This window comes from Bombyx mori, chromosome 15 (genome assembly GCF_030269925.1).
Source record: "Bombyx mori chromosome 15, ASM3026992v2".
Classification (NCBI taxonomy): Eukaryota; Metazoa; Arthropoda; class Insecta; order Lepidoptera; family Bombycidae; genus Bombyx; species Bombyx mori.
The window spans coordinates 14,610,253-14,625,562 of NC_085121.1; the positions used below are offsets into that span (position 1 = coordinate 14,610,253).

General features: G+C 38.9%; 1 protein-coding gene across 1 annotated transcript; it reads left to right on the plus strand.

Moving 5' to 3' along the window:
* Positions 1–283: 283 nt before the first annotated feature.
* LOC119629588 (uncharacterized) lies at positions 284–6,352 on the plus strand. The gene is made up of 2 exons (XM_038015885.2): positions 284–4,424; positions 6,063–6,352. The coding sequence occupies exons 1-2, from the start codon at positions 945–947 to the stop codon at positions 6,297–6,299; spliced, it is 3,717 nt and encodes a 1,238-aa protein (XP_037871813.2). The 5' UTR covers positions 284–944; the 3' UTR covers positions 6,300–6,352.
* The last annotated feature ends 8,958 nt before the right edge of the window (positions 6,353–15,310 follow it).

Genomic DNA, 15,310 nt, shown 5'->3' on the forward strand with positions numbered 1-15,310 from the left:
CCCAGAAACAGTCTGGATTACGATGAAACTAGTTTTTGCTTGTAAGCAATAATGGTCTCTGTATAACCAGTCATTTTATACAGCTTACTTTTTCCAAAAAACGAAATCATCAAAGGTCTTAAAACATTTAAAGGTTTATTTAATCTTTCTGCCTCGCGTTTGACGCATCTACAAGATAAGTTAACTATGACTCAACGACTCAATTCTAGACAATAAATGCACATGCAGCTCTGGATAATCATCATTTACATTGTGCCTTATGTTCGAGATCGTACTCGTATTACTGATGGACAAGTAGAGGACGATGATATGCAAATTTGCAGTAATGCGATTGGTCGTCCATATTGTTCCCCTTACCCCCCAATCCTCGATTCGTGTAACACACACCATTTTTATTCATGTAAAAGGTTTTGAACAATAAACACCTAACATTATAACAGTAGAAAAAATACGCCACAGACAAAACCGTTTTATTTCTCGAAAACCAAAAGTTCACCAAGCCTCTCAACCAGCAAATAAAATCGCAAGCCGCACCATTTTTTGGACCATCGAGCCAAATTCAAGATTCAGCGACCATTGGAATCATTGCAAGTGGCGGTAGTTATTTGCTGGAAGACGAAGACGCGCTGCTTTGGATGAATTTTGGACTACGGCCTACACAAAGGACAACTGGAGGCCAAGCGCACATCGGTATCGAAGTATTATTGGCTTTCATCGAATATCATACGCAATCCGGTGGGGTCAATCATTCCTTCATTCCATCACCTCCTGTTCTCTTTGTGCAATACTGTGTCTAAACTGATTTCAGTACGATTGCCGCATAGAAGTTTCGAGTTTTCGCAGTTTACCGTCAATCACGAAGCTGGTGACGTTGCTAGCACCAGTGTCGTGGTTTTAGACTGCCTGACTAACTGTAAGTACATCTCTTTTCATTTACCACCAATATGCCAAATGATTCCGTTAAATCTCGTGATAAATCCCCCAACCTGCTAAGTGCAGAAAGTAATGATCTAGTTCGCGCCCTTGTTAAAAAACGTGGCATAATTAAATGCAGACTGACTAAATTTACAAACCATGTAACATCGCTGGAGAATAGTGACGAACGTGTCTTTAATAATGAAATTCGTATAGATTTAAAGTTGAGAATTCAAGGTGCCGCTACTTTGTTTTCTGAATTTAACGACATTCAAACAAAGATTGAAGAAAATGTTTCTGAAAGTGAATTAGCGGGTCAGTGTGATCAACGAGAACTTTTTGAGAACAGCTACTATAGCACATTAGCTCACGCAGAATCTATACTAAATAATGATGAGGTCATGAGCTGTTCCAAGTCTTGTCACAATTCTAATCGCGAAGCACCAGTAAAACTACCCACTATTTCCATGCCTACTTTCGACGGTGCCTATGAGCACTGGCTTGAGTTCAGAGATACATTTACGTCGCTTGTTCATAATTGTAAAGATATTTCCAGCATACAAAAATTTCACTACTTAAAATCTTGTCTAAAGGGTAATGCAGAACTAGTGATTCATTCTATCGAATTTTCTTCTGATAATTATGAGGTTGCATGGGATTTGATATTAAATAGGTATAACAATTGTAGGCTGTTAGTGCACAACCACGTAAAGGCTTTGTTTACTCTTCCCACACTAGCCAAAGAATCTCCTATTTTAATTAGAAATTTAATCGACACTATTTCAAAGAATTTACGCGCACTAAAAATACTTGGTGAACCCACAGACAGTTGGGATACACTGATCAATTATATTATCGTGTCAAAATTAGATAGGATCACTGAACGCGAATGGGAGACCCACAAGTGCACTTTATTCTCGAACGAAAGTAATTCTAAAAATACGATAAAGTTGGATGAATTAATTCGGTTTCTCAAACATCGCGCGGACATGTTGGAAACATTGAAGCTTTCACATAGTAAAGATACGACAGCAACAATCATTGAAAACAGAAAACAACATAAATATAACTATACAACACACTGCAATGTTTCCAGCAGCCCGAATAAGTCGTACGATCGTCAATTACGCGGTAAAGCACTGTGTGTTAAATGCAACGCGAATCATCCACTTTATTCTTGCAATAAGTTTATAGAAAGCGATTTAGAATCAAAGTTAAAACTTATACGGGTACATAATTTATGTAAGAATTGTTTACGTTCGGGACACACATTAAATAACTGCAGATTTGGGCCGTGTAGAAAATGCGACAAAAAACATAACTCGCTAATTCATAATGATAACTCTGCTAGTGATATATCGTTCCATGCTACAACGAGTACTGAAGGAGATAAAATAACCGATGATGTGCGAGCGCCTCGTGTGCCCGCGCCCGCGACCCCCGCTGCCTGCACTGACTCGCTTCGTATCCAGGTAAACAAATCACACATGCAAACACAATGCAATGAATCTGTAAGTGTGCAGTCTATTTTGTTATCCACGGCTGTTGTCGAAGTAGCCGATGTACATGGTACCTATCATAAAGCGCGAGCACTACTCGACAGCGGAAGCCAACGGTGCTTTATTTCAAAATCATTATGCCAATTATTAAATACGCGATTAATACAGTCCACAAACGAAGTACGAGGCGTAGGTGATACGGTCATACATTCTACTCAAGCTTGTAACATCGTTGTTAAGTCTTGCATAGATAATACGTTCACTACGCGCATTCATTGTTACGTGCTATCGAAAATCACAGCCTCGGTGCCCATCGTATGTCAATTAGGCGCGCAGTTCTGTATTCCAGACAACATACGGTTGGCCGATCCTGATTTTTTAGGTTCTAAACCCATTGACATCTTAATAGGCGCAGACATGTTTTGGGATCTCTTAGGAGAAGGAAAGATTCGACTACCTAATGGTCCGTACTTACAAAATACTAGCTTAGGTTGGATTATTTCTGGTCCAATTAACAATAATTACACGCAAAAAAATACGCAAATACATTGCAATTTAACTAACGCCTTAGATACGCAACTTCGATTGTTCTGGGAGATCGAGGAATTACCTAAGATCAGAGACGCGCAGACTGAGGAAGAACGTGCATGCGAGGAACACTTCATTCGCACTACTACACGCAACAGCGAAGGGAGGTTTTGTGTACGTATTCCGCTCAATCAGTCACCTGAAGTCTTGGGTGATTCGTATACGCAAGCAGAGCGTCGGTTTTTAGCGTTAGAAAAACGACTGCAGCGCTCACCTGAGTATAAACGTTTATATTCCAATTTTATGCAGGAATATCAGAGTTTGGGTCACATGACGCAGGTAAATTCCTATGAATCCCCGTGTTATTTTATGCCACATCACGGTGTGTTCCGTGAGCTCAGCACCACCACCAAGCTGCGAGTGGTGTTTGATGCTAGCGCACCATCCAGCTCCGGTAAGTCACTTAATGACTTGCAGTTGGTCGGTCCTCCTATACAGGGCGATCTTGTTTCAATTCTTCTCCGTTTTAGACAGCACAAGTACGTTGCATGCGCCGACGTGGAGAAGATGTATAGGCAATGTTTAGTAGACGAGGACCAACGCAGTTTGCAAATGATTTTGTGGCGTGACGAACCGTCGAATGCATTAAGGACATTTAAATTAAATACGGTGACATACGGAACCTCCTCCGCGCCTTTCTTAAGCGTTAGATGTTTAAAGCAATTAGCGGTCGAATCCTCTGACCCTGACGTCACGCGAGTCATACAAGAAGATTTTTATGTCGATGATTATATAACCGGGCTGGACAATAAAGATAAATTAATACAATTATGTGATAGAACACAAAAGACACTTCAGGGTGGCTGTTTTCCACTGCGGAAGTGGATATTTAATTTTGCGCACGATGATAACAGCCAATCACCCAATCAGTCAAAACTATTAACCCCAGTTGAAAATAATACACCTTCTAAAATCTTGGGCTTAGAATGGCGTAATCTAAGTGACGAATTTTATTTTAATAATATGCAAATTAATGTTAGTATGGAACCCATCACAAAACGGTCTATTTTATCTAACGTTTCTCAAATTTTCGACCCTCTAGGCTTACTAAGTCCCGTTATAATTGTTGCGAAGGTGCTTTTACAACAATTGTGGCTACTTAAAATCGGCTGGGACGACACAGTTCCCGATCATATAGCGCGAGTATGGAACCGGTTTGTTAATTCACTACAAGCGCTCGACACAATCCGTATACCTCGCCACGTTATAGGTGTGCAACGTATGTATATTGAACTGCATGTTTTTAGTGACGCGTCTCAGACAGCGTATGGCGCGTGCATTTATATTCGCACAGTTAGTATTGACTCGACTGTATCGGTGAGATTATTAATTTCAAAAACAAAGGTCGCGCCGCTGAAAACATTAAGTATACCGCGTCTCGAACTTTGTGGAGCTTTATTGGGGGCTAGATTATATAACAAGGTGCGTAATTCATTGCATTGGAAGTTTAATAACGTTGTTTTCTGGACGGATTCGAGTATAGTGTTAGGCTGGTTACAGATGCCGCCTTATCGACTCAAGGCGTTTGTACAAAATAGGACTGCGGAAATTCATGAATTAACGCAAAACTTCCCTTGGCGTCACGTAAACGGCGAAAATAATCCTGCTGATCTTGCATCACGCGGTGTTAGCTTAGAAGATCTTTCTTCTTCTGTCTCATGGTGGGAGGGACCGGAATTTCTTAAAACTCATACCTTTTCTATAGAGAATCACAAAGATGCCGTTTCATTCAAACATAGTGAGCTACCTGAAGTCAAATCAGTCGTTACAACTGCTGAAGTTTGCAATTCCTGTGAATCATCAGTGTTCCCCTTTCACAGATTTTCACAATTCAAACGTATGCGCCGCACGATGGCATTTATATTACGGTTCATACATAATAGTCGGTTTAAATATAACAAGCGCACATGTCATCTCAGTGTGGATGAATTAGATTATGCTGAAAAAACATTAGTTCGATTATCTCAAATGGAATATTATCCGTCTGAATATGCACTGTTGTCTGGTAGCGGCCTGGTTAAGGGTAAAGGTTATTTGTCAAAATTAAATTTATTTTTAGACGATCAGAAAATAATGCGCGTAGGCGGTCGTTTAGTTAATTCTGATGAATTTACCTATGACAAAAAACATCCGATTTTGATTTCGAGCAAACACTATTTTGCTCTTCTACTATTTCGGCATGAGCATATTCAGCTTCTTCACGCGGCTCCGCAAGCGTTACTCTTCCATGTCCGCGAAACCTGGTGGCCTATAGGGGGTAGGAATTTAGCTCGCCAAGTAGTACACGGCTGTGTTACGTGTACGCGTATTAGAGGTACGACCCTTACCCCGATGATGGGCAACCTACCCAAAGAACGAATTACTCCTAGTTTACCGTTTGTTCGATGTGGAGTAGATTATGCTGGCCCAATACTCATACTGAACCGCAAAGGTAGGGGCGCAAAACCTGTAAAGGGTTATATTTGTTTATTTATTTGTTTCGTGACACGCGCAATTCACTTGGAGTTGGTAAGTGACCTCTCGAGTGAAGCTTACTTATTAACTTTAAAACGGTTTATCTCACGACGCGGTAAGCCTTCAGAAATATTTTCTGATAACGGTCGCAATTTTGTAGGTCTTATGAATGACTTTACCAACTTCTTACGCAGATGTAGTGGAGAGATTTTAGAATATGCCACTAGTCAAAGAATAAAATTTCGTTTTATTCCACCTTATTCCCCGCATTTTGGTGGTTTATGGGAAGCAGGTGTAAAATCATGCAAGTATCATCTTACTCGCATTGTAGGAAACGCGCACCTGACATTCGAAGAGTATAGCACAGTATTAGCGCAAATAGAAGCTGTTTTAAACTCTCGACCTTTGTCCCCTCTTTCCTCTGATCCACAGGATTTTTCACCGCTTACTCCAAGCCATTTCCTGATTGGTCGACCACTTACTGCTCCAGTCTGCGATGACGTACGCGATGTACCAATTAACCGTCTACAGCGATACCAGAGGTTGGAACTACTTCGTCAACAGTTTTGGAATCGATGGACTAAAGAATATATTTCTGAGCTGCAGGTGCGAGCGAAGTGGACCGTGAATAAAGATGAGTTGAAGCCCAATTCGTTAGTGGTGATAAAGGACAACAATCTTCCTCCGCTGAAGTGGCGCTTGGGACGTGTGGTTCGCACAATACCAGGTTCAGACGGCATTTCCCGAGTGGCTGACATACGGACGGCAGCGGGTGTGGTGAGACGCACCTTTTCGAAAATTTGTCCTCTCTTCCAAGATGTGGATGAAACGCAAGAACATTGAAAGCCACTGCTTCCAAGGCCGGGGGCATGTTCGAGATCGTACTCGTATTACTGATGGACAAGTAGAGGACGATGATATGCAATTGCATATCATCGTCCTCTACTTGTCCATCAGTAATACGAGTACGATCTCGAACACCTTATGTTTCGTATACCATCGCACACACAGGTTGAGATCACTAATTTCCGTTTCTTACCTGACAAATATACAAGTTGAGTCATCAGTTAAGTTCTTTTGTTATGAAATATAATATCATATTATTTTATTTTATACATTTTTTGTTATTGGGTGGCGCATTTACAAGGTGGGTGGCGCATTTACATTGTAGATGTCTATGGGCTCCAGTAACCACTTAACACCAGGTGGCCTGTGAGCTCGTCCACCGTTCTAGGCAAAAAAAAAAAATTATAAGATACATAAGATATGGAACATTCTAAAAGCTGTTAAGCAATAATAATAGACTTAATTGCGTTTTCTGTACAATATTAAGATATAAATAATTCAATTAGTACATTATATCATATTTATACAAATTTATTATATTAGATATTTTCAATCTTTTTATTTTCTATTTTTCTTTATAAAGCACTACTTTTTGGTTAAATAGAAAGCTTAACAACTACTTGAGGTTTTTTTATTTCATTTAAAAATACAATACTAACTATGATTTTCTACCAAATCAATTGTAATTTTATTATAGAACTAGGTTTATATCCGCAGTAATGCCTGTGTAAACTTAATAATCCATGGACGATGCCCCGTTTTCCTAAGTGGGAAATTCTTTCCCAGGCTTCAAACTATTTCCATACCGAATTATATCCGAATCGCTTCAATGATTTGAAAGTAAAAGCGTAACAGTGAAACGTACAGACGCGTCAAATTATATTATTTGTATTTGTAATGAAATGTAAATAAAGAATTAAAACAATCGTTGAATAAAAATTTTTTTTTTACAAATTCATGTAAAAAATAAATTCCACTCGCCTTAGAACTAAAAATTGTCATGGAATGCTAACAAGATGTAGCTTTGAAATTTATCTCAAAAAGTATTTATGTACGCACCTAGTTAAATTAACTTTTTTTTTTTTTGTTGCCTGGCTATGTGGACGAGCTCACAGCCCACCTAGTGTTAAGTGGTTACTGGAACCCATAGACATCTACAACGTAAATGCGCCACACACCTTGAGATATAAGTTCTAAGGTCTCAGTATAGTTACAACGGCTGCCCCACCCTTCAAACCAAAACGCATTACTGCTTCACGGCAGAAATAGGTGGGGTGGTGGTAACCACCCGTGCGGACTCACAAGAGGTCCTACCACCAGTAATAAATCTTTTAACAGAATGGTACATTATTTACATTGTTTGAAATCAAAGTGTGAATAATATAAGTAAAGCTGCAAGCTTAACTTAAGCCGCAATCTTAAGTCTAAGCAGAATTCACACTTAAAACATACAAAACAAGTTTTAACTGGGCCACAAACCGCAACCTAATCCAATTTCACAAATGAAATTAATGTATATAATGTAATAAATTAAAATATATCAGTCCGCGATTTACGAAAATCTTTACTAATTATGTTTTCCTTTCCCTATTTAAGTCATTAAAATGATTGTTTGTTCAACATAACATTTTTTTTATTGTTTAGATGGGTGGGCGAGCTCACAGCCCATCTGGTGTTAAGTGGTCACGACTGGAGCCCATAGACATCAACAATGTAAATGCGCCACCCACCTTGAGATATAAGTTCTAAGGTCTCAGTATAGTTACAACGGCTACGCCACCCTTCAAGCCGAAACGCATTACTGCTTCACGGCAGAAATAGGCGGGGTGGTGGTACCTTCCCGTGCGGATACACAAAACCTCTTACCACCAGTAATTACGCAAATTTTAATTTTGCTGGTTTGATTTTTATTACATGGTGTTATTCCTTCACCATGAAAAGCAATGCTATCTATTAGTAAATTTATGTGCATAATATTTTTTATTTAGTTACGATAAAACACGACGTCATTGTTCCTCTAAAATTCTTTATGCCTTTTATTTCTAAGTGTTGCTGCTAGAACATGAGTCTTTACGGTCAATGATACAAAATCTAATATTGAGTAGTTTAGCGTTCTAGTCAAATTGCAGCACCCTTAAATTAGAGTTTCACAATTGAAAGAGTGTGTGAAGAAGTGCTCTGAGGAATTGTTCGAGATGATACCGGCATCTTGTTTTTACCATCGCACCGCCCGCCACCGGAGTAGAGTTCATCCATACTACCTGGATCCACTACGGTCATCCACAGTGCGTTTCCAGAGCTTTTTTGCCACGTACCATCCGGCTATGGAATGAGCTCCCCTCCACGGTGTTTCCCGAGCGCTACGACATGTCCTTCTTCAAACGAGGCTTGTGGAGATTATTAAGCGGTAGGCAGCGGCTTGACTCTGCCCCTGGCACTGCTGAAGTCCATGGGCGACGGTAACCACTCACCATCAGGTGGGCCGTATGCTTGTCTGTCTACAAGGGCAATAAAAAATAAATAAAAAATAAATGCTTTTATGGTGTGTACGTTGTAAACGCAGGATCATAGTTTGCCAGGAGACAAATGATGAATCGATCTGATAGACATTACAAAATACGTCTACACCCTTCAAGTCGCAACGCACAACCGCTTCCTGAAAATAAATAAAGTCTCGAAATGTAACAGGTGATGTGAATTAAACGGAGATGTCTATTTACATTAATTAAGAGCATCCGGCTCATGCGGGCTTACGGTATTCACGGTAAGGACACGATATTTGCTACACAGTTTGTTGTTTAGCCTTTTTTTTTGTCAGGAGGAAATCACCGGACTTCCGCCCTCCACTGGGGATGGAGGCCGGGGCATGTCGGAGTTGAACCGACTAAAACTTCCTGTCGCTCAACAACCAGCATCCAAACCTTGCATGAGACAAATCTTATGAAAAAGAAAAAGGGGAAAAGTGAAGCGTTTAGTGCGGACCACATCTCTCCCATCACCCTCCCCCTCGGGACGCCGGACTGGCGGTCGTCGGCGCCACGGCCACCAGCCCTCTCGGTCGGCAGGCTAACCGAAGCCCGCCTAGATTCTTGTTTAGGCTAACGAGTTTTGCTCTTGTTAGTTCGAAAAGCTGGAGGAGGCCTATACTCGGAGTGGGGTTCCAATAACGGAACAAGTTTAATATTTGTAATTTTTAAGAAAAATCTTTTTGTGAGGTAGCTGGAAATAAAAAGGGTTTATTATTTATTTATCTATTTATTAGCTCGAAAAATAACGTGCTTGTGTTTACACAGCACAAGCTAACAAAACCGTTCTAACATTCGGATGTTAATGTGAAAGATAATTAGAATTCAATTCAATTCATTTCGGTTTGAAAGGTGGGGCAGCCGTTGTAACTATACTGAGACCTTAGACCTTATATCTCAAGGTGGGTGGCGCATTAACGTTGTAGATGTCTAAGGGCTCCGGTAACCACTTAACTTAAACGTAACCTTAATAAAATTAAAATAAAAATATATTTAAGAAAATCGTCGCTCATCTTACTTCCGCTGAGAATATAGTCATCTTGCAAAGTATTGATATCGATTTCCCACACGTTTTCAGACATAACTCAACGGGGCGAACACGATATTCAAGAGGTGTGTGAAGTAATCGAATATGACTTATTACGAATGAAAATGTTTATTCACGAATAAATATAAATGATAGTACCTTCCAAGAATAACAAGAATATATTTTATATATTTCACTATAGCAAACGATAGACGTTACATATGTTTATATTTTATTAGCTATGAAAGATTTTAGTGCCGAAAACGCTTGAGGGGGCGTTACACAAAATAAGCCGAATTCGATTATACATCACGTAGGTGCGTGTTGAATATTCGCTTTCACCGTTCAATACCGAATATGGATGCGATAACGCGAGATCCTCCCTCGTATTATAAATTCGGGTAAAGATGTAAGAAGTCCTCGTCACAAAGTTTTGCAAACATGTCTTACAATAACTATAGCGTTCTTGAACATATCTTATACCTTTAAACGAGCAATTCTTGTATATATATAATCTGAATCTCGGAAACGGCTCCAAAGATTTTCATAAAATTTATTATACAGGGGATTTCGGGGGCGATAAATCGATCTAGCTACGATTTATTTTCAGAAAATGTTGTTTTTTATTTATTTATTTATTTATTTATTTATTTGGGAAACAAACAGTACAATACAAAACATACAATATTTAAAAAAAAAATTAGCTAAAACAATAACCAAATATGTTTCCACAATCAAAATCACATATAAGTAGACAGTGAACAAGAAGAACAAGAAGAATTTATTCGTGTTTTCAATAATCAAATCTTCCCGACATTTATTGGCGAATAATAATACTATTTTACTTAACTGAGGGCAACTAACCGCTTTATAGAAACAACAAGATGGCGTTATCAAAAAAAAACCGAACAAAGCTCGGTCATCATCTAGTATCTATTATACATACAACTGTCTTCTATACTTACAACTAAATAACATGCTGTGTAATCATATTTATAAATTTTGTGGGCATAGTAAAGATTATATTTATACCTACTTTTAATTTAAATTGGTACCTGATCTATGCTTTGCGGACTTTTACTGGTCGTCATGACTGAAACTATATCAATAATGGTTCGATTTATTTTGTTTGGTTCTTAAAATGGTTGGCAGCGTTACTCAGAACTTAATGACTAGCTGCAGAAAAGTCTAGAAATATTTATAGACAAAAACAGACGGTAGTTTGCACGATATTCAAATGTCATCGCACACCAGTCGTACACGACCACAAAAGCTGTAAAGTATTTGAAACTTCGAAAATAATATAATACTAGTGGTCCCGCAGTAGTCGAAATTCGACTATAATTAATTGAAATTATACGTTTGGACATTATGATGGTTCTATTGTCAAAGACTACTATACTTCTATAGTCACAGATTTAGCCATGACTACACTAAAGGCGAATATTAATAAAGATAAACAATATCAACCAATTCTCAATTTGACCACAGACTTTAAGCAATAACAAAAGTTTGACAATAACAAAGAGTCTATGTGTGTGTGTCAAATACATGGTAGTGTGTGTAATGTTTTATTTATTGGAGTTTACTCCTTTAGAATCGATTTACATATATAGGCCCGGGGTATGAAAATTATGGGGACCAAAATCGTACTAGCATGTCACACGAAATGCGTTATGCGCCTGATTGGCTCCTGATTGCGTGATGCGTGCGCGCGCCAATCAGGAGCCAACGCGCGGCCGCGTTATCGCAGGTGACGCCGGGCTGCTGCGCCGGCAGTCCGCCACAAAGCCTCGTACTGATCGCGCGTTTCTCTCATTATTGTATTTTCATATATTTGTTAGTCGTTTGTTTTGTGTCTCGTTAATTTGTTAATAATCTGTAGTGTATCGTGTTGTCGTAATATAGAACTATTTCTCGTATTGTTTCGTTTAATTTTTTATATCCAGTAAACTCCAGTCGTGCGTCGGAGCGGACACACACACTTTTTTAGTTAAATGTGTTTTTAATGCAAAATTTAAAAAAAAAATTAGCATTCTGCACTTCTTCTGTATATTCTCTATAAGTGTAGGAAATTTCATACTAATCTAGTGGTAGGACCTTTACTGGTGGTAGGACCTCTTGGGAGTCCGCACGGGTAGGTACCACCACCCCCCGCCTATTTCCGCCGTGAAGCAGCAATGCGTTTCGGTTCGAAGGATGGAGTAGCCGTTGTAACTATACTCGAGACCTTAGAACTTGTATCTCGAGATGGGTGGCGCATTTACGTTATAGATGTCTATGGGCTCCAGTAATCACTTAACACCAGGTGGGCTGTGAGCTCGTCCATCCATTTAAGCAATAAAAAAAAATTAAAAAAAAAACCGTCCGCGCAATTTTCGTAAAAAGGGGTACAAAGTTTTTGCTTCACGTATTAATATATAGATAATGACAAGGCAATAACAAAAGCAAGATTAAACCGTAGTGAAAATAGTGATTGCGTGTACACACTTTGCCGTATCATCAAAATGCATATCGCAATCTCTAAGCATTGTACTACTTACTGCCTTCAAATAAATCACACTCATCCCGCACTTCACACACCAATCTACACAAATTGCCAATAAACATCATATTGAGAGGTGAAAAGCTATTTGGTTTAAGCTACATTTTTGCAACTGTACAGGAGCTCCATTTAAAAATTGGAAAAATATCGTAAAAGTAAAAAAAAAACTTGTTTAGCTATTCGAATGGAATAATCTTAATTGAAATTCAATTAAAAACATAGAACTGCTGATGCTGATACCAAATAAAGATCTCTTTTATCTTTATTAACAATCTTAATTCATATTTAGGTACATTCTATTAATTAAAAATTTCTAAGCATTAGACATCGGTAAAGATTGTTTGTCTTTCGCATAAGCCTCCTCCAAATCCTGCCATAAGTCTTGGTCGTGGCATTTCCTCTTCCACATAGAGCCTGCAAATGCCTTTATATCGTCCACCCACCTTTGGTACGGTCGTCCTTTCAATCTTTTCCCCTCTCGATGGTACCACTCAGTTTTTTTTAATTTTTTTTATTGCTTAGATGGGTGGACGAGCTCACAGCCCACCTGATGTTAAGTGGTTACTGGAGCCCATAGACATCTACAACGTAGATGCGCCACCCACCTTGAGATACAAGTTCTAAAGTCTCAGTATAGTTACAACGGCTACCCCACCCTTCAAACCGAAACGCATGAACATGAACATTTGTTGAGTACATATTTCATTAGAAAAATTGGTACCCGCCTGCGGGATTCGAACACCGGTGCATCGCTTCAACACGAATGTACCGGACGTCTTATCCTTTAGGCCACGACGACTTAAACTCAGTTACTAATTTAGCCCATACCTACCAAATAAAACGCACCTTTAATTACAAATAAAAATAAATGTCACGTGTTAAGCGGATTGTCTCGCCTTTCACCCCTCGATTTTTTTTATTGCCCTTGTAGGCAGACGAGCGTACGGCCCACCTAATGGTGAGTGGTTACCGTCGCCCATGGACTTCAGCAATCAAAATATGTATGTGTTTGATACAAATTCGTCACTTGCACTGCTATGTTTGTCATTCCGGTTAATAAGTTTCAAAAAGAAATACACGCCTATTGATTCGGTACCAACGTGACCCATAAATAATATTAGAACAACAATAGATGAACTATCCCGGCCGACAACACCTGTAATAAATTATTTAACTCGAAAGCCACTGGTAGAAACCACAGTTTAGTTTATGGAACGATTAGATTTGACCCTAGTGCGTGCAATACAAATATACAAAATTAATTCAAGCCAATTATTGATTGAATACCTTTTTTATGCTAACCCGCAAAATTATAATTTGCGTAATTACTGGTGGTAGGACCTCTTGTGAGTCCGCACGTGTAGGTACCACCACTCTGCCTATTTCTGTCTTCCGTGAAGCAGTAATGCGTTTCGGCTTGAAGGGTGGGGCAGCCGTTGTAACTATACTGAGACCTTAGAACTTATATCTCAAGGTGGGTAGCGCATTTGCGTTCTAAATGTCTATAGGCTCTAGTAACCACTTAACACCAGGTGGGCTGTGAGCTCGTCCACCCGTAAAAAGGCGACGTTGAATTTCGTTGATTTTGTTTCTCGCTTTACTTTAAAATTTACCATTCCTCAAAGTGCTTGTGCGTTTTTGTAAATTGCTAATAATTTTTGTTTTTAAATTACATAAAAGACTTCTTCTTAATTCGTATTACGATACCCCCCCCCAATTCTCCACAATCAAGGCCATTCCGCTGCACTTAAAGTCCCTTATATGAATTCCATTAAGATCTTGTTTTGATCTGTAAAATCTCAAAAGAATTATTTTTGCACTTATCATTATAATAATAAAAAAATACAGGGCATAACCCTCTAATACCAGCTTAGGTAGGAAAAAAAGTTCCAGGTTTATTTTTATTTTTTTCTATTGCTTAGATGTGTAGACGATCTCACAGTCCACCTGGTGTTAAGTGGTTACTAGAGTCCATAGACATCTACAACGTAAATGCGCCACACACCTTGAGATATAGTTCTCAGTCTCAGTATAGTCACAACGGCTGCCCCACCCTTCAAACCGAAACGCATTACTGCTTCACGGCAGAAATAGGCGGGGCGGTGGTACCCACCCGAGCGGACTCACAAGAGGTCCTACCACCAGGTAGCATTGTATTTTAACATTTCGAAAATGTTTGAGGTTTCAATTACATAATCGGCTTCCACAATATAATTCCGTCATTTTAGTCACTACCTCAGGCAAATAAGTGATTCCACTGTTTAAAATGCACTGTGTACAAACCCAAGGTTCAAACTATAATTCATACATAAGTACAAATCGCAACAACGGTAGGTTCGGATCGTCCCGAAAGGGCTGGACTAAGCCGTGTTTTAATGAAGCCCATAACCTTCAAAGATTCCAATTATATTCGTCATGACCGAGGATTTTGTATTAGCTTACCAACCTGTGTAAACTATACATTAGCTTTTCACAAATGGGCCCGATAAAAATGCTCTTTTAAATTACATACTTCATCACTTAAACTTCCTATAATAATTTTATTTTGAAATCACCCTGTGTCCAATAATAGGAATAGTCATGTACCCTCTTTATTACTTTTTAATGTGGGTGAATAAGCTTTTGAAACACTTCTTATAAAATCATTACTAGTTACTGGAGCCCATGGACATCTGAACGTGAATTTCACCACCTCTATAAAACACGAAATCTCCATTGATCAATTTAATTAGTGTTTTAATATGGATATAATATATTTCGGACAGCAGTGAATCCGTAATATTAATACACTGAAATAAAATAATATTACAATAATCGGTTAAAACTGTCCACAATGATCACGAATCGACTTGTTACCCTCTCAGATCGAAGACATCGCGCTCAGGGGTGTGGAAGTTCTTGAAATATTTCA